General features: G+C 42.0%; 1 protein-coding gene across 1 annotated transcript; it reads left to right on the top strand.

Moving 5' to 3' along the window:
• Positions 1–384: 384 nt before the first annotated feature.
• On the top strand, positions 385–27,557 carry Clns1a (chloride nucleotide-sensitive channel 1A). The gene is made up of 7 exons (XM_028877455.2): positions 385–607; positions 10,749–10,885; positions 18,207–18,308; positions 19,658–19,765; positions 21,130–21,303; positions 24,363–24,452; positions 26,860–27,557. Exons 1-6 carry the CDS (start codon positions 417–419, stop codon positions 24,428–24,430), a joined length of 780 nt encoding a protein of 259 aa, XP_028733288.1. The 5' UTR covers positions 385–416; the 3' UTR covers positions 24,431–24,452; positions 26,860–27,557.
• The last annotated feature ends 428 nt before the right edge of the window (positions 27,558–27,985 follow it).

Below are 27,985 nucleotides of genomic sequence, written 5' to 3'. Positions count from 1 at the left end.
ACCCTCTTTGTGCTCCTGTGGCGTGACCCGGGGGATGGGGCGCTGGGACTCTGGGGCGGGCGCAGGGGAGAATCCGGCACCCAAGCGGGAGACTTCGGACCTCCAGGGGAGCGTGGATTCTCTTTCCTGTGTGTGCTTCTCGGGTGAGGGACGCCCGGGTCCTGGGCCCGTTCCCGCTTTGGCCGGGAAAGGCACAGTATTGCTCATACCCTCGCAGGGTTTGCTGCGATGACCTTGAAGTGGAACCACAGCGAAAGCACTCCGTTATTCCCAGCTCCTCGGAGGGGCCGTACCACGTGACAGAAGCCGGCTAGCTCACCACGGACCTCCGGTTCGTCTAGACTGTCCCATCTCTATGGTCAACGGCCGGAGGAAGTTGTTCTTCCGGGGTACGGCGACGGCTTCCGGAGCAGCTCATGCACTCTGGGGTTGTGGGGATCGGCTTCCTCGGGTCCTGCGGCGGACCTCAGCTTTCACCCGCAATGAGCTTCCTCAAGAGCTTCCCGCCGCCTACGTCGGAAGACGGGCTCCGGCTGCAGCAGCCGGACACCGAGGCCGTGCTGAACGGGAAGGGGCTCGGCACCGGCACCCTTTACATCGCGGAGAGGTAGGGTCCCCGGGCCCCGGCGCTGGCCTCCCTCGGGGGCTTCCTCCTCCTCCCTCGGGCGCGACCGCGGCGGGGAGCGCGGGGCGACGCTGCACGTCTGGAGGCTGAGAGGGATCCCTCTCCCGACCCCACCTGGCTTCTACTCCAGCCGGTGTTTCTCCTTAACGACCTGGGCTTTTTTACCGGCCTGTCTGCTGGAGCCTGGCGCGTGGTCACGTTCACAGAGTTTTGAGTTTGCAGAGCCTCGCTTGGTTTTCGACGTGCCTGGCTTTCTGAATGATCTGGGAGCTAGATGTGTCCCCTGCGTAAGATAAGTAGGCTCAGAGTAGATTGCGAAGGGGTTAGGACGCTCGGTTAAGGAGCGTGGATTTTCTACTGCTCTAAGTGTGGGTGGGGAAAAGGAGCATCTTCAGGCCCACGCAGGGCGGGGTCATAACCAGCCGAACCCGACTCCTGGATGTGCGGGCCCGGGAAGGAATCCTACTTTTATTTGACTACTTGTAGTGCTTTGTACTTTCACAATAAGGTAGACATGTCACTAAAATACACGTTCATTCATTCATTCATTCACTCATTCACGCTCCCTCTCCCTCTCCCTCCCTCCCTGTCCTCCCTCTCTCCTCTCCTTTTCTTTCGCTGTGGTTATTCAGAGAATCCCATTTCAAGATCTGTAACATCCAGATTAGAAGTGGATCTTTCTACTTCAGATTAACAAAACAAAACAAAAAAACTCACTGGTGTGCCCTCCACTTTTGGATTTTAGTCAATTCCAGATGTAGTCAAGTTGACAACCAAGAATAGCAGCCATCACACTATGTAAAATGGGTTTTGCTTGTTTATTTTTGCTAGAGACAGTGTCTCTATGTAATCCTGAACTCACAGAGGCCCTCCTGCTTCTGCCTCCTGAGTGCTGGGACTAAAGGTGTGCGCTCCCACCAGGTGGTTCTTTCCATAATCCTTTGGTGGGGGTGTATCTTGTATATGATTTTGCATTTTTGGATACTTTAATAAAACTTAAAAGGTACAGTGTTGTTAACACCTATATGTTGATACCTTGTATGTTATAAAGATTGATTGAGGACTGGAGAGATAGCTCGGGGTTTATTTAAAGATTCTTTAATGGTTAACATTTTATCTTGTTTCTTAAGCTGTTTGAGAGCTATATACATCTTTTAACCTCACATGTAAGTACTTTTTGTTGTTTGTTTTTTGGCTCTTTTTTTGGGGGGGCACCACCCAGCTCTCAAGTAAATTCACACACGGAGGCTTATTCTTTTTTATGAATGCCCAGTCTTAGCTTAGCTTAGTTTCTTGCTAACTTTCCTTAACTTATTCCGACTACCTTTTGTCTCTGGGCTTTTCCCATTCTCTAACTTCTGTAAATCTTACTCTTACTCTGTGGGTCGCTGTGGAGCCGGGTGGCAGCTCCTGGACTCCTCCTTCTCTGCCTCCTCGAGCTAGTTTTCTCCTATATATTCTCTCTGCCTTCCAGCCCCACCTATCCTTTCTCCTGCCTTGCTATTGGCCAGTTCTTTATTAGACCATGGGTGTTTTACAGGGGCACAGTAAGCCTCAGAGTTAAACAAATGCACCATAAACAAAAGTAACACACCTTAAAATATTCTACTACATGTACCTTAGAAGACCAAGAACAGCCACACAATTACCATGTTCAGAAAGTATATCAGACTCTGAATATTTCTTTAAGAAAATATTTTTGGAAATGTCCAAAAATTATGGGTTATATGTGTCCGAGTTAAAAATTAAACATTACATTTCCACCTTGTACATCTCTAGGCACCTCTCTTTCCTCACTACCTTGGTCTGATTCTCCTTAGGTCATGGTGTGATTCAATAACGGGGTTCCTCTAAAATTATGACAACTGGTGACTTACATCCAGGTCGATGGCCGTGTGTGTGTGGGGGGGGTAGAGGGAGAAGTGGGGGGAGCGCTCGTGTTCTAATGATGATGATGAGGAGGATGCTGGGGTGAAAGCATGGAAAAGAATGTTCTTTTGTGCTGGGACATGTATGTCTATTACACGGGCATACATGGTATATAGAGTAAATACTGTTGAATAGTTCATCTGAGGAAGTGAAGGAGAACATGGAAAGATCCAAAGCTGGAGCAGGTAGGAGCTTGTTCATGAGCTTGGCTGTATTGGATTGTAGCCTTTGGGGAAGTGTTTAGGACTTCAACCAAAGAGAAATGGTGTTGAGTGTGTCTTCAGAGATACAGAACTCCTGGGCTCATTTTCAGAGTTTAGGGATTTGTTTTGTTTTCAGATTTATTTTATTCTGTGTGTATGCGTGTTTTGCCTCCATGTATGTATGCACATCACATGTATGCCTGGTGCCCACTGAGGTCAGAAGAGGGCGTTGGATGCGCTGGAGTTAGAGTGGTGGTGAGCTACTGTGTGAGTACTGAGGATCCATGGACCTCTGCAAAGAGCAGCAAGTGCTCCTGAGCACTGAGCTCTCTCCAGACTCCAGAGCTTGGTTTTTATAAGAGGTTGAGTGCTTATCCAAACAAGGAAGTTAGAAAGGCATGAGTAGTTCCAAGTAAGTTCTTTTTTGTTTTTGTTGTTGTTTTGTTTTTCGAGACATGGTTTCTCTGTGTAGCTTTGCGCCTTTCCTGGGACTCACTTGGTAGCCCAGGCTGGCCTCGAACTCACAGAGATCCTCCTGGCTCTGCCTCCGAGTGTTAGGATTAAAGGTGTGCGCCACCACTGCCCAGCTCTAAATAAGTTCTTTAAGATGGGCACAAGCTTCAAGTCTCTTACTTTCCTGTGCTGTTCTTAAACCTTCACCAGAAATCAAAGACGCTGGTTCTCCTTATTTGTACGTATCAGAGTTGAACATTTTTAACCTGTGTGTACTACCCTTCTAGTTCTTGTCCTTGCATTTATGACATTTGGGTTTGGTTTTGTTTTTTATGACTGGTCACAGTTAATTATATATTTTGGTTTTGGAGTACTTCTGGTATGTGTGAGAAGAGACAAAACAGAATTAGAACTTAAAATCACGTAAATACTTACAAGTGCCAAGTCTGTTTCTCTGTTAGCTTCTCAGAGCCCATAGGAACATTGTGCTGAGACAACATGCTGTGGCCCTTAGGGGACCTTTAAACCAAAGGACGTAATTTGCTAGGTACTGATTTGATTTAGATGCCACCCTTTACACTGCCCAGTGGAGTTAATAAAGGTTTTATGGCTCTGAATATTTGAAATTATTTTGGACTTGTAAATCTGGAATGTTTTATTCTAAATTGTGGTCATGTCAGGATATTTTGGAGGTGAGAAAGGAAGCATAGTTTGATAGGGCTATTTTTGGTACCCATGAGCACTGTTTCATTCCCACATTAAGGGAAGAGCTGTGGGCAGGAAGGGTACATGCGGCACACAGTCAATTACATAAGAAATCTATTCCTTTAGAAGCAGTAGGGATGAAATAATTCCTCAAATGAATTTTTGGGGGTTTTTGAGACAGGGTTTCTCTGTAGCCCTGGCTGTCCTGGAACTCTCTTTGTAGACCAGGCTGGCCTTGAACTCACAGAGATCCACCCACCCCTGCTTCCCGAGTGCTGGGATTAAAGGTATGTAGTACCACCAGGCAATTTCTTAAACTTTTATCACTTTGCTATTTAAAGCTTATCACCTTATCCTTCTATTTTTTCCATATAAGCCTAATGTGTGGAATTCTTTCCAATAACTGCATCTTTTCTTGCTTTTAATTTTTAAGTATACCATTAAATAGTATGGCTAATGGGCCAGCATGGTTACAGAGTTCTAGGACAGCCAGGGCTACTCAGTGAAACACTGTCTCAAAATGCACCCCCCCCAAAAAAAAAAACAAAAAACCAAAAAAACTAATCTTAGTGTGCTTATAGAGTTATGCATTTACCACCACAGTCTACCTTTGCTTTTGGTCATACTTTTGCTGAGGACTGTTATACATGTGAATTTTACTGTTAGACATTGATTTACTTGGTGGTGGTGGGTTCCGAAGGCGTAAAATTTAGTGTCCTCTTAAACTGACAATGAGTGATTTTAGATTGCTACACTATCATTGTTCCTGCCTAAAGGAGTTCTTGGTTCTCCAATTGAATATTTTTTAGTTATTTGTTTTTTCTTGTTTCGTAAAGCTAGAAATCCACGGAAGTCTGCTTAAAGGTTAAAAGGAATTTATTAGGAAAGAAAACTCATTTAACATAATAGGGGAATCGTCACAGGGTCCTGGGAAGCTGAGGTACTGTTCCATGCTGTTCTGCTGCCTGAGTCAGTCCACACCATCCGAGCCCATGAGGGAAAGAAGAGAGTCACATATGTGCATCTCAGGTCTTAAGGGTAGCCCGGAGGCCGTGCCCCAGGGGCACGTACTTCAAGGTTATAGGTAACAGTTACCTGTTATATCTTGAGGGACTGTACCTCAAGGTCATAGGTAAAACAGATATCTACTACATCTCCCCCTTTTATCTAAATAAGAAAGTTCTAACCTAATATAAAACTGTACACAATAGGAATGATGATTAAGTATTGTCCAGGAGAGGGGAAAGGTATTAACATAAACAAAATAGAAATACAACCAACAAAAATGGCAACAAGCAAGAAACACACACAAAATGTTCAGAAATGTCCAGACCATAGGTAAATGGCATGTTATAGAGATTACTCCAATAGCTGTCCTATCCTGAAGATTCTAATTTTAGTATCTAAAATGTTCTTAGCTAAGATCTGAGGATAATAACTGTAACTATTCAGTCCTCAACCCCATCTAAGACCTGAGAAGGAAAATAATATTACCTGAGAAAACAGGAAGTGCAAGCAAGCAATTTCCAAAAAATTGTGAGAATAGACAGAGACAGCTGGCAGCCTGGACAGTCTAAATCTAAAGTTTCTCAGCACTGTTGGGTCATTCATTTTTGGCTCTAGGCCTAGAAAATCTGACAGACCATTATCAGAAGCAGAAATTTTGAAAGACCATCTTACCCTGTCTTGGCAAGGTTCAGTAGTTGCTTCTCCTTGTGTCCTGTTCATCTGGAAAGGACAGCATGTATATTGTCAGCAGTTGAGGCAAGGGCAGTTCTTTGCCCAGCAGACTTTTTTTTTTTTTTTTTTTTTTTGCCAAGAAGAAGACAAACCTCCAAACGGAGTGTCTTAGAAACCCAACATTCTCTCAGGAGTAGGTCAGTGCTGCCAGGAGCAATCACGTCTCACATCAACACAATTCTAAGTTATCAAAACATTTAAATGCCATATTCTCTAGGTCTATGAAGTGTTTGAAGATTACCTATCCATCTGACATATGTTTTTATAAATCTGGAAAACCTAGCTAACATAATTGTAGATATGACAAGCATGGGTGAATATTAATCTGTGAGTCTTATCTACCTAAATAACCTAAGGACTAATACTTCACGTGTCAAGGTGTAAACAGATTTAATTGTAGATATGACAAGCATGGGTGAATATTAATCTGTGAGTCTTTTTTTTTTTGGGGGGGGGAGGTTCTGAGACAGGGTTTCTCTGTGTAGCTTTGCGCCTTTCCTGGATCTCGCTCAGTAGACCAAGCTGGCATCGAACTCACAGAGATCCACCTGGCTCTACCTCCCAAGTGCTGGGATTAAAGGCGTGCGCCACTACCGCCGGCATCTGTGAGTCTTATCTACCTAAATAACCTAAGGACTAATACTTCACATGTCAAGGCAAACAGTCTGTAAACAGATTTATAGTATAAGGACAATTACCTCAAAATTATGACAATATCCAAAATATCTTAAATGGAGGTAGAAATGTATAGTGCAATATAATAACAATATCCTTAAATATGTATCAATATACAAAATATCCTAAACAGAGGTAGAACATACAGACAATATGACAAACATAATTTTACATTTGTATCAATATACAAAGTATTTCAAATAGGAGTAGGGACGTGTGTACAATATGACAATTACAGTTTTGAATTTGTATCAATATAAAAATTATCTTAAATAGGAATAGAAAAATAGTTTACATTTGTGTCAATATACAAGGATCCTATCAGTATAAATTATCTAGGGCTGATAGTTTGCTAAAATTAGTTTATTAGTAGATAACAATAATCTACCATAATATTCTATACCTGTCTATTCCCCTTTTTTCTTTTCTTAAAGGGAGTCCTGAATCTAAATTTTATTGTTCCACCCCAACCCTATAACGACTTATCCATACCCTGAGAAAATGAAACCTTTGGGAGAGGGGGCGTCATTTTCTTTAAATTGCTTCCTACTGTTTATGGGGCGATGGTATCTCTGTGGGATCCTGTAAGAAAGCTAAATGGTTAAGTCTCAGTAGGACTAGCTGTACAGTCTGTAGCCAGTCTCAGAATAATGGGTAAGGTTATCTGAGATTCTGGCTAGAAGTGTAATATAATGGACCATCTCATCTCGGAACTGTCCTGAAGAGTTTGTAGTCCAAATCTGATCATTGAGTGGTGTTTTTTGGTTTAATGGCATCATTATAGACCAAGTAGAGTTGTTATTGTGGGGCCCTGTCTTTCTGGAGACTTCAGAGACTGCTATTGGAAATACTTACTTTTCACTGTGGAAAACTTGAACATTATTAATATCAAAATGGAAAGTTTGGATTGTAGGATGACATGACATGTGAGGAAGGATTCCTAGAAATCAGGAATAAGCATGGAGAGAAATAGAATTTTGACAACAATGGTCCCTAGATTATTGGTTTTTTTTTTATGTTCCACACTAGTTGACTCTTCCAATATGAGACAGAATCTCCTATTTTTTTCTTTTAGCAACATGCTTGGGTTTAGAGAAGGAGAGAGCTACATTCCACTTCCAAAGCCAGCTTGATTTATAATTGAATTGGGACCACAACTTTTCTAGAGTTAAAGAGATATTGATGTTAGGCAGTGAAATATTATTCTGTAGAGTATATGGGTACCACTAGGTCCTTCCCTTCTGCTGTAGATGTCTAGGTGTCCGAGGCCTTTTGATTTCTTGAAGATGGGTATTTCTGTTTTGTTTTTTTTTTTTTTTTTGTTTTTTTTTTTTTTTTTTGAGACAGGGTTTCTCTGTGTAGTTTTGGTGCCTGTCCTGGATCTCACTCTGTAGACCAGGCTGGCCTCAAACTCACAGAGTTCCACCTGGCTCTACCTCCCAAGTCCTGGTATTAAAGGCGTGCGCCACTGCCGCCTAAAGATGGGTATTTCTAAATTTATGTAAAGACAAAAAACAGATCCCTGCCTGACCATTGTTTGTTGAGTTTTCCTTACAACTTGTAGAATTGTCACATCGATGAATGAGCTATCATTTTTCCTCATCATGGGGTTTCTCGTGTTCAAATCAAATTTTTATAATTTTGTTGGCATCCATGGCTTTTTTTTTTTTCTGCAGAAGCAAAAGTAAAACCTCTTCCCCAACATAGGACATATCCTGGTTTCCATTCCAACATCAACACATCTTTGAAGTAAACAGGCCCAGCTAGCTCAGTAAGTAGAGCATGAGACTCTTAATATCAGGGTCATGGGTTCATGCCCCACGTTGGGCGCCAGATAAAGCGAGAAATCCACAGGAGTCTGCTTAAAGGTTAAAAGGAATTTATTAGGAAAGAAAACTCATTTAACATAATAGGGGAATCGTCACAGGGTCCTGGGAAGCTGAGGTACTGTTCCATGCTGTTCTGCTGCCTGAGTCAGTCCACACCATCCAAGCCCATGAGGGAGAGAAGAGAGCCACATATGTGCATCTCAGGTCTTAAGGGTAGCCCGGAGGCCGTGCCCCAGGGGCAGGTACTTCAAGGTTATAGGTAACAGTTACCTGTTATATCTCAAGGGGCTGTACCTTAAGGTCATACGTAGAGCAGATATCCACTACAGTTTTGTTTGTTTGTTTGTTTTGTTGTTATTTTAGACTGAGCCTTATATAGCCCTGACTAACCTGGAACTGCTATGTAGACTAAGATGGCTTTGAACTCACAGAGATCTGCCTGCCTCTGCCTTCCAAATGCTAGGATTAAAGGCATATGTCACTGCCTTGCCTTTTTTTTTTTTTTTTTTTTTTTTTTGAGACTTGGACTCTATATATTCCAGACTGGCCTGGAATTCATTGTGTGGCTCAGGTTAGCCTTGAATTTATAGCAGTTGTCCTACCTACATCAGCCTCCAGAGAGCTCATATTATAGCTGTGAGCCATGGTGAGCTTGTCAGAGCTGTTTCGAGAGTAGGATGAATCTGGGCATGGGAGCACAGACTTGTAATCCCAGCACTTGGGATGTGGAGGCAGGGAGAGCAAAAGGAGGGTCTGGAGTTCTGGCTGTGGCTGGCCAGGGTAGAGCACGCCTTTAATCCCAGCACTGGAGGCAGAGGCAGGCGGATCTCGGTGAGTTCCAAGACAGCCAGGGCTATAGAGAGAGACCCTGTCTGTAAGGGGGGTGAAGGTTCATGGCTAACCTGGGCAACTGAGGCCAACATGAGCTAAATATCTAGACTCTGTCTCAAAAATGGGAGGAAGGGAGAGAGGATGGAGGAAGAAATTGGAGAGGATACAGGATATGCATATGTTCTGCTGTTCTGCAGAGGCATGTCCCTATTCCTTTAACTTGTATATTTTAAACTTTTTTTTTTTTTTTTTTTTTTTTTTTTTTCCGAGACAGGGTTTCTTTGTGTAGCTTTGCGCCTTTCCTGGAACTCACTCTGTAGTCCAGGCTGGCCTCGAACTCACAGAGATCCACCTGCCTCTGCCTCCCGAGTACTGGGATTAAAGGCATGCACCACCACCACCCGGCATATATTTTAAACTTTTATTAGTATATAGTAGTTGTATAAAAATGACTTTTATTGTGACATTCCCTTTTAAAGTAGCATTATTGACTTGGTTTACATGGCATACAGCTTGTTCATTTCATTCATAGAAGTTAATGATTTTATTATGCACTCATAGCCACACTCAATTTTAGAACATTTTGTCGCCCACCCCCCCCAAAAAAAAAAAAACCAACCTAATACTCATTAGTAGTCATTCCCTATTTCAGCCCTGGAAGTGTTTTTGTGGCTTCTTCTTGTCACTGACTTTTCTGCTCAATTGTACAATTCATAGTGAGGGAATTAACTGCCAAGAAAAATTAGGCATTACCCGTCAAAATTCAACATACTGACTTTGGTGATAAGTTTCCTTTGTTATATCAATAAAATATTTGTGCACTTTTATTTGTGGTTTTTTGAGTGTTTTTTATTTTTAAAAATGTTATTTTATTTGCATGGTGTTTTGCCTCCATGTATGTCCGTGTATCACATGTGTCCCTGGTGCCTAGGGAGGCCAGAAGAGAGTGTCAGATCTAATTTTTTCTTACAGCTAGTAATAAATGGGAACTTTTACCTTGTCTCTTAAGGTAATAATTAATTTTTTGAATTGTGATTGTAATCACATATGTTTTGTGTGTACATTTAATGTATGTGGAGTGGAAAGGATGATTACCAGTTATCTTGCACGCTTATCTACTGAAAACTGCTAACATTTTTCAAGAATATTAAATAAAGGGATGGAAGTAACAGTACAAACACGATTCATTAACGTACTTAGTGCTAATGTGTGTTACCAAGCACAAGTGCAGTTTGGAACAGAAGAGGTCCTTGTAGAGGGTCTCATGGAGTTATTCGGGACTTGACTAGATGAAAGGATCTGCACAGCAAAGAGGAAAACTGGAGATATCCTAAACAAGATAACACAAAAGACAGGCACAAGGTAGGGGCCGAGAGCTGCTCTTTCAGAGGACCGGAGATTACTAGTCCCCATATTGGAGAGTTGACAGCCTCCTCTAACTCCAGCTCCAGGGGATCTGATGCTCTCCCGGCCTCCACCAGTACCCACATGCACATACACAGGCAAAATAAACACAGATGACTTGAAAAATTGCCTCTCAAATCTGTTTGAGTTTATAGCTAGAGGAAAAGAAACCATAAAAGAAAAAAATTAAGTTCTTGTCACTAAATTTTCTTATTTTAAGGAATATTTCCAATATTGTCAATAAACTTGAATTTCTTTGTATGCATAAAAGTGTCCATGTTGAACCTTTGTAAGTTGTGGAATATTGTTAGGATTTAATTTTTAAAAATAATCTGCCTAAAACCTGTTTTTCAGCCGCCTGTCTTGGTTAGATGGTTCTGGATTAGGATTCTCACTGGAATACCCCACCATTAGTTTACATGCGGTTTCCAGGGACCTAAGTGCTTATCCTCAAGAGCATTTGTATGTTATGGTGAATGCCAAATTTGGAGGTATGTATGGTATAATTTAATCTAGTGCTCCTCTGATAGCCAAGTATATTTTAAAGGGCAATGTTTGTTTATTTGTTTGAGATGAGGTCTTACAGGTTGCTCAGGTTAGCCCTGAACGCCTGAACTTGATTAACAGTGCTTGTTCTCTCAGATACTGACACTTTAGGTGTGTGCTGCTTTACCAATCTAAAAAGCAATCTTTGATAATAATCAATGTAAAAATTAATCCTTTGGTCCACATTGGATAATATCATAATAAGCGAAGTTAATTACCTAAAACAATTTGGACATTTGAATTTCTTCTAATGGGCATTGGTTTTGTGTGTATCTGCTTTCTATTTTCTATATATCTGCACTTAGAATTCTTCTGTTAATATGGATGTTTCTACTTTTTTGTTTTAACTGCTTATTCCTTATCCTCCTAAAGACACTTCAGAGATGTGAACCAGTATATTTTGTCTATCTAGAAATTTAAGATAGAATTCTTTTTATTTATTTATTTTAAAGATATATATGTGGGTGGGGTTATTGCCTGCATTTATGTCTGTGTTACTACATGTGTGACTGATGCCAGCAGAGACCAGAAGAGGGCGGAAGATCCCCTAGACCTGGAGTTAGACTGTAGCACGAATCTTAGAAGGTCTTATTAATAAAAACAAACCTGGAACCAGGTATTGGGGTGAACGCTGGAAGATCAGAGAAACAGAACAAGCCACAGCCACCTCACCTCACCAATTCCTCAGCTGATCCTGTTTCCTCAGACTGGAAGTCTCTGAGTCCTCATCCAGAATGAATCTCAGCTGAACTGCTGCTAAAAGCCTAAAAGCTTAACCAGCTCTAGTTCCTGGTTTTCGTGCTTTATATGCCGTTCTGCTTTCTGCCATCACTTCCTGGGATTAAAGGCATGAGTCACCATGCCTGACTGTTTCCAGAGTGGCTTTGAACTCACAGAGATCTGGATGGATCTCTGCCTCCAGAAGGCTAGGATTAAAGATTGTGAGTGCCACCATTTTCTGGCCCATGTCTGTCTAGTGGCTGTTCTGTTCTCTGACCCCAGATAAATTTATTAAGGTGCATGATATATTGGGGAACACGGTATCACCCAACAGACTGTTTTTTATGTGTTTGTGTGTGAATGTGTGCTACATGCGTGTGGATGCCTGCAGAGACCAGAAGAGGGCATTGGATTCCTTGGAGCGGAGTTACAGGAAGTTTTTAAGCCAAACAATATGCATTTCAGGAACTGAACTTCTAGAGCAGTGTGTTAGCTACTTTTTCTATTGCTGTGTCAAAACACCATGACCAGCAACTAAAGAAAAAAGTGTTTAATTGGGCTTAAAGTTCCAGAGAGTTAGAGTCTGTGATGATGGAGCAAAGGCGTGGCATCAGGAACAGCTGAGAGCTCACATCTCAGACCACAAGTAGAGGCAGAGACGAACACTGAGTGGCAGGGGATTTGAAACCTCAAAGCCCATCCCCAATACACACCTCCTCCAATACTGCCACAGCTCCTAACCCTTCCCAGATAGTTCCTCCAACTGAGGGCCAAGTGTTTAAACAGATGAGCTCATGGGGGCCGTTCTCATTCAAACCACCAGGAGCAACAAGCACTCTTAACCCCCGAGCTGTCTCTCTAGGCCCCGGATGGTTTCTGTTTTGTTTAGTAGTGGTTCGCAGTAGGTGGGTGGGGAGAACTTGATGTGCTGCTGCTGTTGGTTGGTGAAATTTTATTGGAGGAGGAGGGTTGCTACTGGCATCCAGTAGATGCCAGATTGCGTGCAGTACAAATGTTAGGAGTGTCACAGTTCAGAAGCCCTGCGTTTCAAGATTCCCAAGCTTTACTGTTCATGAAACTATAAGTAAGTTGTCAATTCTAAAATAATGGGTAGCTTTTCTCTGAAATCTTGTGTAACAAGTCAGGGTTTTCGCTTGGTTCCAGATTTAATCTTTTTTTTCCCCAGAGCTGAGGACCGAACCCAGGGCCTTGCGCTTGCTAGGCAAGTGCTCTACCACTGAGCTAAATCCCCAACCTCATTTTTATTTAGTTGTGAACACTAGTTACTAATTTTTAGTACTCTGCAGAGCAAGCCATACCTTATTAAGTGGTATTGACTGATCCAGCTATCCAAAAATATTCTCACTATAAGATTTCAAAATTTTCCTGTTGGAAAGGGTTCAAAGATAGATAAAAATATCATGAAATTTGGGAAAGGATAAGAAAATGTTAAAAGTTCTTACATGTTGGAGTGTAACATGACTTCCTAATGAGGTGGTAAACACCAAGTTCACTCACTTGACAGAAGGAAAGAAGGGGATTTTTGGCTCACAATTTCAGAGATATTTCAGTCAATCTTGGTGGAGAACACATGGCGGCAGGCTTGTGAGGCCGCAGCTGTCCACTTGGCAGAGGACAAGGAAGCAGAAGGGGTAGCATCAGAGCCAGGGGTGGGTAGAACCTTCCAAGGTCTGGCCCTAGTGCTGCCCTCTGGGCAACAAGTGTTCCAAACATGTGCCTGTGGGAACATTGTAGAACCCATCCATAACACTAAACGCAACTATGATTTTTATAACTGCTAATCAGTGTGCTGTTGCTATGACAGAAGACTTCGATAATCAGTTTAATAAGGGAGGGTTTATTCTGGCTTATGAGTCACGGATTTCAGCCAGTACTCATTTGGCCCTCTTTCTTTCAGCCTGTGCTGGCCAGCACATCATGGCAAGAGCCTCCACATGGTTGAGGAGACTTGAAGGTAGTAAAGAGAATAGTTGTTCACATCATGACAGCCAGAAAGCAAGGCATAGAGGGCCTGGAGTCCCCATCCCCTCGGATAAGCTCCAGGGACCTAACGTTCTCCATGTCCTCACCTCCTCAAGATTCAATGCCCACTAGCACCACAGGCTGGTGACTAAACCTTCACTTAATATGTGGGCCTCTGAGATCACTCAGGATCCCAACCACAGCGGTAAGGAAGAAATTAGGTGGTGTTTAAAAGCAAAACTTTCAAAAGTATTTTTGTCAATCAATTCCAAATGCTGATGTGTTGGAGCCAGGGGTGTGGCTCAGTAGTATAATATGTGTTTAGCATATGTGAGGCCCTGAGTTTAAGCGCCCCCCAAAAACCCAAATAAATGTTGTTGCATAATGCCCAGGAGTGTCCAGGATAAAGTACCCCCAGTAAGTAAACTGTGCTTCACATGCCAGGTGAGTCATTTTCTCATGAGTCTCAGTTTCATTAAAAAAAAAAAAAATCTCTAAAGGATTATGTTAATCTCACTTTCCACATGGCCTCATCTCCTAACAGTTCTACTGACTCCCAGTATCACCACAGGCTACAGACTCAACCTTTAATCAGTTTGGAGCCTAAATGCTGCTGGTTTTTGTTTATACTGAGGTTAAACCCAGCAGCACACAAATACTAGTTCAGGGCTCTGCCCCTGGCAGTACCAACAGGTCCCTACATTCCTTTCTATTTGTGACCTTCAGGCACGTTCCTAAGACTATAAGAAATTGTTAATAGTGGTTATTTTCAGGGTAGAGATGGCTCAGTGGGTTCAGTTCTTGCTGTGTAAGCATGGGGACCTGGGTTTGGATTCTCGGCATCCACATAAAAAACTGTGGGAACAGAGAGAAGCAGATCCCAGAAGTCTGCTGACCAGCCAGTCTCACCAAAACAATGAGCCCTGGGTTCAGTGTGAGACCCTAGCTCAAAAACAAAACAAAACAAATAAAAGCAAGTGGGGGGCAAAGGTCCAGATTGAATTTACGGCCTTCTTTTACATGTGTACAAGCAAGCATACTACACACACCTGCATATGCATGTGTATATATCCCCCCCTCCCCAACAGTGGCTATTTCTGGGAAGAGGATCTAGGCTCTAGACTCCGGCACTGCGCTGTAAAGTACTGTTACACCAGAGTGGATTGCTGTCACTCTTAATGCAGTACCTCATTATAGAGCAGTAATTGTAGTATTGCACCATGTTGTTTTTTAAAATGCATCGACAAAGTTTGGAGGTTGTGACTAGCCAGTGATTTAGAATTTTCCAGTAGGTGTATTATTCTGCTTGATAACTAAAGTTACGTATGTTTAACAATGTGCCATTGAAAACAGCACAGAAAATATACTATGAAATCTGTTACTTAAAGGTATTATTAGTGGCCACTTCTAATTGTTTTCTTTTGCTCGTCTGTATTTTCATACTATTTTACACTGAACTTATATTAAATAAGTACTTCGGGGTTGGGGGTTTAGCTCAGTGGTAGAGCACTTGCTGAGCAAGCACAAGGCCCTGGGTTCGGTCCTCAGCTCCGGTAAAGAATAAATAAATACTGCCTTAGTGGATGCGCCTTGTTTACCTTGTCAACCTTACTGGATGGAGAAAACTTAAAGATATTAGTAAAACACACTGCTGTGTCTCTGTGATGGTATTTCCAGAGACATTTAACTCAGAGCTGAGGGAAGAAGCCCCACATGTGAGGAGCACCATCAGTCGGCTGAGTGCCCGGATGGAACAAAGCGGAAGAAGGAAGAAGCCTGTTAGTGTGGACATTCTTCTCTCCCTGGCCTTCTCCTCACTTCCCCTACCTTCTCTTCCTTTCCTGTACTCCGTCCGCTTCCTGGCTGCCATGAGTAAGACACTCTGCTCCATCTCACTCTCCTCTCTTCCATGGCTCAGTTCCCTAACAGTGGAGACAGCTGAGCATGGTTGAGTCCAGGAGCCGAAATCAGCCCTTGCTCCTTTCTGTTGACTGCTCAGTGTGGTGTCACAGTGATGGAAAACTGACACCCCCTGCAAGTAGATTTACTGCATTAATAAGTATTGTTCTGCTTTTCCTTCATCTGCATGAATGTCTAAAGTTTTTTTTTTTTTTTTTTTTTTTTTTCAGACTTTTCTGCTATTTGCTTTCTGAGTCATTGTACAGTGTAACTCAAGTCCCTCTCTTCAGTGCTAAAGCTGCCCACCCCCTAATTTAAGTTTTAATGCTACTTTAATGTAAAAGTTTATTCTTTCTTCTTTGACATAGCAAAGTATTAAACCCAGGGCTTTGAACATGCTAGGCAAGCGCTCTACTACTGAGTTGTATCCTCAGCCTCCCCAACCCCCTTAAAGTTTTTTGTTTTGAGATGGTTTTGCTAAATTGCCACAGTTGGCATCCAACTTTGAATCTTCCTCCATCACCCTCCTGAGTACCTGGAGCCACCCTAGCTCAATTTGTACTTATATTTGTAGGTGTAGTGTGTGTGTGTGTGTGTGTGTGTGTGTGTGTGTGTGTGTGTGTGTAGAGGCCAGAGAACAACTTGGTGAATTTAGGTCTTTCCTTTAAATGGGCTCTGGGAATTAAACTCAGTATTGTCAGATTATGCAGAAGCCCCTCACCAGCCCTTAATTTGTGTTTTTAAGATGGCTAATCTCAGCAAACAGGTTTGCTGTTTGTGGGGTCAATTTAAATATTTTTGACTGTTTTTTCATTATAAAGTGGTTCAGACATAGAAAACATATAGAGTAATTTTTTGTTGTTTTGATTTTTGAGATGGGTCAGCCATTTCTCTGTAGTCCTGGCTGTCCTGGCTGTCCTGGAACTCACTCTGTAGACCAGGCAGGCCTCCAACTCCAGATCTGCCTGCCTCTGCTTCCTGAGTGCTGGGATCAAAGATGTGCACCACCACCAAGTGGCTAGAGTAATTTTTTTTTTATATTTAGTACCTAGTGTAAATTTGTCACTTTTCCCTGATTACTGTAATTTTTTAAGGGAAACTAAGTAAATACAGTTGAAAGTTGCCCCTTTTGGGGAGGGGCAGGGTCTCTTCATGTCCTGGAACTCAATATATAGACCATGCTGGTCTTGAACAGACAAAGATCTACCTGCCTCAGTCTCCCTTGGCTAGAATTAAAGGTGTGTGCCACTGTGCCCAGTTTGGAAGCTATTTTGGTAGATTCCCCATTTCATCCTCTACTGTCTTACTCAAGTTAAACAATATTGTGGAGGTAGTGTGTCCACTTCCCATATGTGCTCTGTGTATATTAGTGTTTTGCCTGCATGTATGTTTGTGCATCACATGTGTACCTGGGGCCTGTCAAGATCAGGAAGAAGGTAGATCCTCTGGCACTGGAGTTACAGACAGTTGTGAGCTGCTGTGTGGGTGTCAGGAATCAAGCCTGGATCCTCTGCAAGAGTAACAAGTGCTCTTAACCACTGAGCCAATTCTCTAGCCTTCCTATAGATGCTCCTAACTTTTACCGAATATGTGTGTATGTGCCTCCAACCCATGTAATGGTTTTATGTTTAAGATTTTAATTAAATGGTATTGTATATTCTGCAGCTAGCTTTTTCATTTTCAGACAGGTTCTCCGTGTACGCGCCTTCCTAACTCACTGTACCGGCTGCTCGAACTCACAAGATCCGCCTCTCCTCCGGTCTATTAACGTGCGCACCACCGCCCGGCATTCAGTTCCCTTTTTAAATGTATCCGTGTTGACACATACGTAGCACTGTTTGTTCATTTTTCCAGTGCAAGGCCTTAAACCCAGGACCTACTGTGCAAAATGACTCTTCTACCACAAAACTATTATTTTCAGCCCTAATTTTCTTTGCACATTTTTGTTATATCTACAAACTATGATTTATTTATTGGTCAGTCAGCTTTCCTGAACTTGAAATGGTCTCATTTGATTAATGTTGTATTCTCTCAGCGCATTACAAGTGCTCTGCAGCTGAGCACAGCCCCATAACCTTTCCCAGCTCCGAAGTAACCAGCAGTGGAAACTGAACTGCAGTTTCAGATATACCAAGAAATGTCCTAGCCTGTTTGTTTATTTCCCCCCCCAGACAGAGTTTCTCTGTGTAACAGCCCTGGCTGTCCTGGAACATCGATTTGTATATCAAGCTGGCCTCGAACTCATAGAGATCTGCCTGCCTCTGCCTCCCGGGTACTGGTATTAAAGGCATGAGCCACCACCTTCTGCTTTAATTTTTTTAATATGTATATTTGCTTCTATTTCTCAAGTGTAAGTATTTCAGGCATGCACTACCATGATTGGATCTACCGTAAGTGTCTAAAAATGTCAAATAAATATTTAAAATTTTCTATTCCTTGAGCTAGATCAGCAGTTAAGAGCTCTTGCTGCTCTTTCAGAGGACCAGACTTATGTCATGTCAGGTGACTCAAAGTACTTCTAACTCCAGCTCCAGGTGATTCTGATGCCCTCTTCTGGCTCCTGCATGCATACTGTGCACATAAACTTATGCAGACACACATAAGTAAACCCTTTTTAAAAAAAGCCTTTATGTCTAAAAAGATTTTTTTTTATTCCTTTTATAGAAGAATCAAAAGAATCTGTCTCTGATGAAGATGAGGAAGACAGTGATAATGATGTTGAACCTATTACTGAATTTAGATTTGTGCCCAGTGATAAGTCAGCACGTGAGTGTTCTGTAATATTGATCTTTTCTCTTTATGTTTCCCTCTCCTGTTGATAGACACACACCTCTCACCTTCATTACGGTTACCTCCATTCTATTGCTTTATCTTCGTTTTAACCTCCTTAAACTTGTTGAGAGTGGGTACTACTCATGTCACAAATTGTGAATAGAGTAATAGTATTGTATACAGCATGGTACCTAGTGTATTTTGTGTAAGGAGGATTCTGGTTAGTTTTATTGATTGATGTCTGTTGCTGGAAGTTTCTCCAGTCCTGCCCAGCCTGAGGTCCTGACGAGTCTCTCCCACTGCCGACTGCCCACAGTCCCAGTCCTGCAGCAGCTTATAAAATCATTACTCAGAGGCTTAATATTAATTACAAATTGAATGGCCTAGGGTTCAGGCTTTTTGCTAGCTAGCTCTTACAATTAGACTCAACCCGTTCATATTAACCCATGTATTGCCACATGTTCTGTGGCTTTACCTGTGTTGCTTCCCTAGGCACCTCTCAGCGTCTCTGATGACTCTGCCCTTCTTCTCTCTATATCTCTGTTTGGATTTCCAGCCTGCCTCTACGCTGCCTTGCCATAGGCCAAAGTAGCTTATTAACTAGCTGATGAGAGCAACATATATTCAGAGGGTACAGAAAGACACCCCACAGCAAATGTCACCTGTGGGAAGCACTTCCAAAGTTGAAAATGCGGAGACTGATGGAAAGTACCTGTCATGTGACAGGGGCTTTATCCTAATCAGCAGTGTGACCAGTAACTCTGACCACTGCCCCCACTCTGGTCAGAGTCTCTCTATGTAGTCCTGGCTGTCCTAGAACTTGTTATGTAGCCAGGCTGGCCTCAAACTCACTGAAATCTCTCTGCTTCTGCTTCTTGAGTGCTGGAATCAAAGGCATAAGCCATAGCATCTGGCTTGACCTATTTTTTTTTTTTTTTTTTTTTTAATTTTTTTTTTTTTTTTTAGTTTTTCAAGACAGGGTTTCTCTGTATAGTTTTGGTGTCTGTCTTGGATCTTGCTCTGTAGACCAGACTGGCCTTGAACTCAGAGACCCACCTGCCTCTGCCTCCCGAGTGCTAGGAACCTATTTTAAATCTCACCACCCATAAAGAGATCTCAGTAATGTCTTGAACTCTTTGTGACTTGTTCCTTGTCTCAGGCACTTTTGGAATAGGCTGTGTACTTTAATGATTAATTTTTATTTGATTTTTTTTATAAATATTGTTACCCTAGTAAACCTTTTGTCTGCTTTGAAATTTGTTTGCACTGGTGGTTATGTTTATTCTAAAACTTGGTGGTGCACTGGAAAAAAATATTAGTTACAATTTAATGTCTTTGCTCAGTGGAGGCGATGTTCACTGCAATGTGTGAATGCCAAGCCTTGCATCCAGATCCTGAGGATGAAGACTCTGATGATTATGATGGAGAAGAGTATGACGTGGAAGCACATGGTTAGTGACTTCTCTCATCAGTATTGGTTTTAGTGTTTCATTTTAAGCATGTAGTTGTCCTAAGGGCACAAGATTTTATTTTTTGTATCTGCATAAATTAACCAATTTAAAGTGGTTATAAATAAAAGAAGTGATACATTGGCACACTATGTCTAGACCCTTTCAGTAGTCAAATTGGGGAATGAATGAATTTCCCAAACTCAAACAACAATAAGAGATTATAAAAAAAAAAAAAAAAAAAAAAAACAATAAGAGATTATTAGGGGTGGGGACTAGATAATGGATATAATGGGAAAGAAAATAATAGCTAGAAAATGAGTAGTCAAGAGCATACTTTAGGCTGAGTTGACTGCCCCCACGTTGAGAAGTCTGTTTATAAGTCTGTTTCTATGTAGCTCTTTAAAAAAACATTTTTTTAAAAAAAATTTTATGTGTATGGTTGTTTTGCTTAGGTTTATAATATATGCACCACATGTGTGTCTGGTGCCCTCTGAGGTCAGAAAAGGATGTTGGAACCCATGGAATACAGTTTTGAACTGCCAGCTGGGTGCTGGGAACCAAATCCTAGTCCCCTGCGGGAAAGGCAAATGCTCTTAAGCCAGGCATCTCTGCAGAGTCCTATTGACCTCTCTCTTAGTCAGCACATCGCTTGAAACAGCTTATGGACAATGTAGTATTCTTTCCCCTGAACCATACTTCTGTCTACAAGTATTTCCCCTTGCCTTCCCAGACCAGGATGCATTCACTCCCCTGATAGGCTTGTAGCCTGAGTCACAAACTGTTGTGTTTGCATTTCCCTCTGGTCTTATGCATACCAATATGGGTATCCAAAGTCTTTTCCTACATATGAATCCAGATCCTCGATTGAGACTACCCATTTCTGGGATTGTTCTTCACATACATAAACATGTGCTCACTTCTTAGAGATTTTTTTTAAAGTGATTTTATGTTTTGTCCTTTTTATTTTTTTTTTTTAGATTTTCTGTTTTGTTTTAAAAGGAACATGTTAATTCAACATCCCTTCTGTATCAAATTAATTGTGTTCACTTGTAAAATTCCCACCTTGGACTAATAATGGAGTCACTGGTTTTTGAAACACCCTCTTCTCATTCTAGACCTAGACAAGCCCACTTTCTGGGAACTAATGTTTACTAGTTTATTAGCTCTTAAATGTTTTCTCATCCTAGAGGGTAGAAACAGTTTTTCTTTTTCTTTTCTTCTTCAAACTCTTAAACAATGGCCTAATCCACAAATTTTGGAAGTCTTTCTGGGAGCCTACACATCTTCAGCAAATGCATTTTTGATTATCCATTGTGTTTTTTCCAGCTGTTGTGTAATCGCTTAAAAGCTTTCTGTTTGTTTAGAACAAGGACAGGGGGACATCCCTACATTTTATACCTATGAAGAAGGATTATCCCACTTAACAGCGGAAGGGCAAGCCACACTGGAGAGATTAGAAGGGATGCTTTCTCAGTCTGTGAGCAGCCAGTATAATATGGCAGGAGTCCGGACAGAAGATTCAGTAAGAGATTATGAAGGTGAGTTCTCTTTCTCTTTGGAGTAAGCACCTGGCTATAAGGAATATTTTTTTTTTTTTTTTTTTTTTTTTTTTTTTTTTTTTTTTTTTTTTTTTGCTTTTTCTCTCGTAGCCACTGCCTCCTCCAGTCCTCTCCTCCGGCTATAGCTCGCACCGCCGCTAAGGAAATCTTAAAGAAACAAAGTTTTCTCTTAGAAACTGGAAGGCAATGAAATTTCACAATTAACCTAAAAATATAGGAAGCAAATGTGGAGTTACTAGAATGGCTAGAATGGGAATGTTTTTTAGGGTTTTTGTTTTGTTTTGTTTTGTTTGTTTTTTGTTTTGTGTGTGTGTGTATGTGTGTGTGTGTGTGTGTGTGTGTGTGTGTGTGTGTGCGCGCGCGCGCCCTGTTCACCTTTGCCTCCAAACTGTGTCAGAATACAAATGGTCTAGGACCAGCAAGATGCTCAGCACGTAAAGGTGCTCTCTGGTTGGAGGAGAAAATTGACTGTCCATTCAGCAGCATAATAGTAGGTTCATCCTGAGGGCCCATGTCCTACCCATGCGCAGGTTTGTGGTCCAGTTAATGGTAGTAGGCATTAGTTCATCCTGTAGAACAGGTCAGAAATGCATTCAGAAAGTGTGGTTACTCCTTTGCGTTTGTGCCATGATTACGTCAGTGGCCTGTCCTGCCAGGCCATTAATTACTGTAGCTCTCAGCGTTGACAGCTGGGTAAGACCCTCCATTTCTTTTCTCCCTGTTAATGTGGATAGTACTTTCTAGAACTATGAAAGCTAGTCAAAGAGATGCTTCCAGGTTGTTGTCAGCTTGATTTCTCCATGTTCTATCACTCAGAGATGTGGTGTCTTCAGCAATAGGCTCTTTTTTCTAGCTTTTTCCATTAATTATTTAATGGCAGGAGAGGGAGAAGGAAGATGCACACATGGGATGGTGCATGGGTTCCTATGAAAGGACAGCTTTGGGGAGTTAGTGTTTGCCTTCCACATTGTTGAGGCAGGGGCTCTTTTCTGTTCTGCATACTCTGGGCTATCTGGCCTTTAAGCTTTCAGGTGATTCTCCCATCTATGCCTCCCACATCCATCTGTAGTACTGAAAGAGGGTTAGAATCCATCTTTCCATGGATTCCCAGGACTAGGAGCCAGCTCAGGTTATCAGGCTTGGACAGCTAGCACTTTGGCTTGCTTAGTCATTTCCTCAGCCTCCTTTACACTGGAGGCCATTATATTCCATTACACTCCATTACATGGCTCTGAGGGTGACATTGTTTACCAGCCCAAGTGTTGGCAGAACTGCACTTTCTAACCTCAAGCTGATTGTGTGCCGCTTCTGGATTTAACATTTATATATGCTTACTCATTTAATTCTAAGAATTCTGTTAAATAAATTTATGACCCCCATTTTACACATTAGACAACTGAGGCACAGAAGGATTACATTGGTTGAGGCCAAACAACTGATAAGTGGTAAGAGGATTAAATGAGCCATTATACAAAAATAATATACCTGCCATTGTCATAAGCACTTGTTGCATTTTATATGTGTTTAGTATATATTACTATTTTATGCTCTGGTAACATCGTAACACTTGTTATTTTTAATGATGACAGGATAGTCTTAAAGTGGCTTTCTTTAGTTTTACTCCTTTTGGTGCATTTAAACTTCGCATAATGCTGTGATTGGTATCTCCGTGCATATAGCATATTGACCTGGTTTTCTTGGAGTTCTGGACTGTTTGGGGTTAGGGGCAAGAATTGTGTCTTACCGGGTTGCCCATGCTGGTCTCAGACTAGTAAACTGAAGTGATCTTATCCCAGCATGCGACATTGCATAGCTAGGTGATAGGATGTCAGGGGGTTGGGCAGAAGTTTGTGGCAGGTAAAGAGCTGAGGAGTGAGAAAGTAAAGAAACAACTGTAGACATTGTTTTAGAGTACTGTTTTCTTCTACCCTCCTCCCACTCCTTTTGTAAAAATTGTATTTGTGTGTGTGTGCATGTGTAGGAGGTATTTTACCTACATATATGTCCGTACACCACTTGTGGTTCGTGCCCTTGGAAGCCAGCAGAGGATGTCAGATCCCCTGGAACTGAAGTTACAGACAGTTGTGATCTGCTGTGTGGGTGCTGGGAATCGAACCTGGGTCCTTTGAAAAAGCAGCCAGTGCTCTTAACTGCTGACATCTCTCCAGCCTTTTTTGTGAGATGACAATAAAGAGGAGATAAAATTCTGCTCTTTTTCTTTTTCCCCACTAGCTGTGTCTTGGGCTTTTTGAGTGTATCACCAAATGCCTTTAAATAGTGTCTCGGTCAGTACTCCACACAGCTCTCTGAAGAATGAACAATTGACACCTACTTACTGCATTTGAAAATTCCTACCAGCCAGCCAGCCTAGCACTTGGGAGGTGAGCCTGGACTGCACTGTGAGTTTGAACCAGCCTAGGCTACATAACAAAACATTGTCCAAGAACATTTAAAAAGAAAAAAACAAAGGAAAGATATAAATTGACTCCTTGCTAGGATTCTGGGATTTGTATGTGTATGTGTGTTTGTATGTTGCTGTTGTGAATTTACAAAGTAAATGTTAAATGTATGGACTGATTGTAACTGACTTAAATCCACAAGAGCTTTTCCTGTCTGTCTCCTTTTGAGTAATTTAGTTTTCAAAGTAGAAAGTGTGGAAGTGGAGGCGTGAGATAGTCTGGCCTGGTGGTTCATCCCTGGTGGCCCACGAGGGACTGAGGTCAGGAACTGAGGATAGCCTGAACTGCGTGACACCATTTCAGAAACAAAACAAAATGCCAGAATTTTTAAATCCAGTTATTTTATTTTTATTTATTTTTTTTTTTTTGAGATTGGGCCTCACATGTAGCTCTGGCTATCCTGGAACTTAGTACACAGACTAGGCTGGCCTCGAACTCATAGTTCTGACTCTGCCTCCCAAGTGGTGGGACTCAAGGTAGGCACCATCATGCCTAGTTTTTAAGTGACTTCTTGCCAGCAGAGGGCACTGGCATCCTTGTTGAATCTACCTGTCTGAAGTGCAATCTCTTTATGTGCAGATGGCATGGAAGTAGATACCACACCGACTGTTGCTGGACAGTTTGAGGATGCAGATGTTGATCACTGAAGATGATGTATGCTGCCATACGGTGAGTAACTTATTCTCTCCTGTGTCACAGAACATGAAAACCCTGGGAAATGACTGTTTTGTTTTTTGAATTCATAATTTAAGAGAATGCTGTATAATGCACAAACTGAAAGACTGTCGCCTCTCTCTGGTTTTTTTGTCCTAAGAAATCAAAGTTTGCAAACATTGTAGTCTGGGTTTAGCATCCGCCAAGCACTACTCTGGAAGGTAGAATACGTGTATGACAAAGGGGAAGTGAGTTTGAGCTTAGCAGTTGGTGGTGGCCATCTGTTTGGACACGAGCCTCGCTGCTGGCTCACGCGGCAGTGACAGCCTGAGCATGCCTCGGTCTGCTCTTGAGCCACTTGCCCTCATTCGTGTGAGCTGAGCCTGTTCCATGGTTTCTTGCACCTTACTGCTTTTCAGTTCCGGGAGGAAGTAAAGTAATTCTAAACTGAGCTTAAGACATTATAATCTTGTATTGCTGTCCCTCTTTCTGGGAGCAATAGGGGACAGATGTCCTGTGTACCTTAGTGATCAAAGCTGATTTGTCCAGACCAGGTACAGTCACCCAACAGCCAGTATTTCCCAGAGTTCTTTTCTGTCTGCCCTTCACGGTTGATATACTGGTTCTCTGCTGGTTTTGTTTCTGGCACATTCTAGTGAGCTTTGCCTTAAGTTTGTCCCTGAGTACTTGCTACTCTGTGAAACCTTTCCCAGTGTGAACAGTTAGGCTGTACTTTGTTAGGTAATTGAAGGTCAAGGACTAGCAGCTGCAGAGTCCTTTCTTAAAATCTGGAAATTTTTTCTTTGTAAAATTATTGTTGTTCCTTCCTCCCTATAATAATGTTGTCCTGTCCTTCCTTCCTCCTAAATACTGGATGTTTCCCCTCCTTTTAGGTCAGTGTTCTCAGGGTCCTTTGATTTTATTAAAGTACATATTATAGCCTGACAAGACTAATGTGTGTAGTCTGACTTGACTCTGCCACTACTGTTGGTCATCTGGTTCTGTCTTGAGTACCTTCACTATTTCTGTTGTGATTGTGATTCAGTGGTGGAGACTGGCCTAGGGTGCTCCAGCCCCTCAGTTCAGTCAGTCCTCAGCACTGACCTCCCCACACCCACACTGCAACTCACAAACATCTGTTAAGTCCAGTTCCAGAGGATCTGGTACCCTCTTCTGGCCTCCTCAGGCATTGCCTGCACAACATACACATACAGGCAGGCAAACACCCACACACACAAAGTAAAGGTGTTTTTTGTTTTCTAATTCTGGTGTTTACAAATTATTATAGTTGTTATTATGACATTGTGTCTCTGTTTTCTTGTAGTATGGTTATCAAAAAATAATCCCAAAGAAATTCTGTGCTTCTGTGATTTATGTCTCATCCTGTAAAAGTTTTCCTTCCTCGAACCTTTGCTTCTTCCTGTGGCCTGCGGCCAGCGACATCTCCTCTAACCTCAGTGCTTATTTCACTGGCACTCGGTTGGTTTTCAGCTCACAGTTCAGACCTCACTAACTTCATCTTAGCTCTCAGCTATGCCACCTTCTGTTATTGTTATTGGCCTGGAAGACAATTTTTTGTATAATCTGGCTTTCCTATATTTCTCTGAAAAATTGGCTGTTGAGAGATTATCATTTTGTTTGCAGCCGTCATGAGAAATTCACTTGGCACATCACTAATGGTTACACACTGGGATTCTGGGATTCTTTGTAATATTGAAATAACTATAAAATTGCTACATTTTTTTAAGATTTATTTATTTATTTTTTATGTATACAGTGTTCTGTCTGCATGTATGTCTGCAGGCCAGAAGAGGACACCAGATCTCATTATGGATGATTGTGAGCCACCATGTGGTTCCTGGGAATTTAACTCAGGACCTCTGGAAGAGCAGGCTAGTGCTCTTAACCTCTGAGCCATCTCTCCAACCCTGCTACAGATTTTTTAATGAGCTGCTGTTTTGTTTGTTTGTTTTTTTTTCTGCCCATTTTATTCTCTCTGTTCCATGTCAAAGAAATGCTGTATTCATAAATTTTATTCATGCTCATCTGAGTACTTGACCTGATTTCCAAACAATGTAATTTTTGACCATTTAAGATTGTATGTGCTTTTAAAGTCTGAACAAGGGCTAAGGTGTTTGTGTAACCATTACTAATTTCAGAATAATGATGTCTGGTACATGAGATGGGGACAGAAGAGCGCACAAAGATCTCGAGGTCACAACTCCACTGGTGACATGTGTGCACATGCTGCCTGTGTTCCTTTGGACATGGAGTCTACATAACTTAACCGTTCCTTGCTTTTCTCATCTATAAAATGGGTGATATTAGCTGCCTGGAAGGGTTATTACAAGGCCTGAGAACCCTACAAGACTACACCTAATAATGGCTATTAGTAATAATAACTAAACCTTTTGTCTTTCAGATTCTCTCATAACGGCAGGCGAGAACTTGGTGCCTCTTCCACTCCAGAGTGGGGCTGGTGAAAGGCTTTTTCCTTCTCCAAAACTCACTTTTCAAGACAGACTGTCATGAGACAGCAAGCTCATTACCAACAGAAGAGACTGTGACCTTTATCAACAAAGGTGAATTAACTGAGCGGGTATTTCTAGTTCTCATTTACCCCCAAACTTCCTGTCTAGGTGTCTTCTGAGTAGGCCTCTAATTCCTGCCTCTGCTGTGTGCACATCTGTCAGCCGGAAGGCTTCCATGGTGAAATGTACAGAGCTCACACTGTATAGACTGGGTGAGAAAGAGATGCTGAAGCTTAGATGTCTCTCTGGGGGTTTAAAAGAACTCTCATCCCTAAGATGGAAAGTACAGCCCTCAGTGGGGAAGTCTCTAGCATCTCCACAGAGGCATGGGTCCTTTACTTCAGGCTAACTCTAGGTCACCTGTGGGGAACCTCAGCCACACCTCACCAGGACACGAGACTTCTCTGCTGACTTCTGTTCTTCCTCCTCATCCCAGTCTGCTCTGTTCCGTTCTCCCGGCTTAGGTCCTTGACTGTCTACTCTCCTAGCTTTCTGTAACACAATAAATAATCTGTAATGAAGTCTGCAAGGAACGCTTAATGATGTTTTGTCTTTGTAATAGTTAACAAATAAATCTAGGTTTTCTATATCATTGTGCTTTGTTCTTGACTGAAACCTTTAATAGAAAAAAATTAAGATTTATTTTTATTCTATATGTATGAGTGTTTTGCCTGTGTGTATGTGTGTGCATCACATGCATGCGAGGTGCCCATGGAGGTCTGAAGAGGGTGTTGATACAACTGGAATTACAGACATTTGTGAAGTGCCATGTGGATGGTGGGAACTGACTGTTCCTAGGGCCTCTGTAAGAACAGCAAGTCTTTTTAACTGCTGAGCCCTCTCTCCAGCCCAGCACTTGCTGCTCTTTAGAGGACCTGAGTTCAGTCCCTGCAAACATATATTGGGCAGCTCAGAGCTGCTATAATGCCAACTCCAGGGGATCTGACAACCTCTCTGGTTTCCATGAGCATTCAGATACGATGTAAAGACGTAACCCATACACATAAATAAATAATA

This window comes from Peromyscus leucopus, chromosome 1, assembly GCF_004664715.2.
Source record: "Peromyscus leucopus breed LL Stock chromosome 1, UCI_PerLeu_2.1, whole genome shotgun sequence".
NCBI classification, from domain to species: Eukaryota; Metazoa; Chordata; class Mammalia; order Rodentia; family Cricetidae; genus Peromyscus; species Peromyscus leucopus.
The sequence above is the reverse complement of the archived record's forward strand: the minus strand, read 5'-3'. Positions and strand labels throughout refer to the sequence as shown.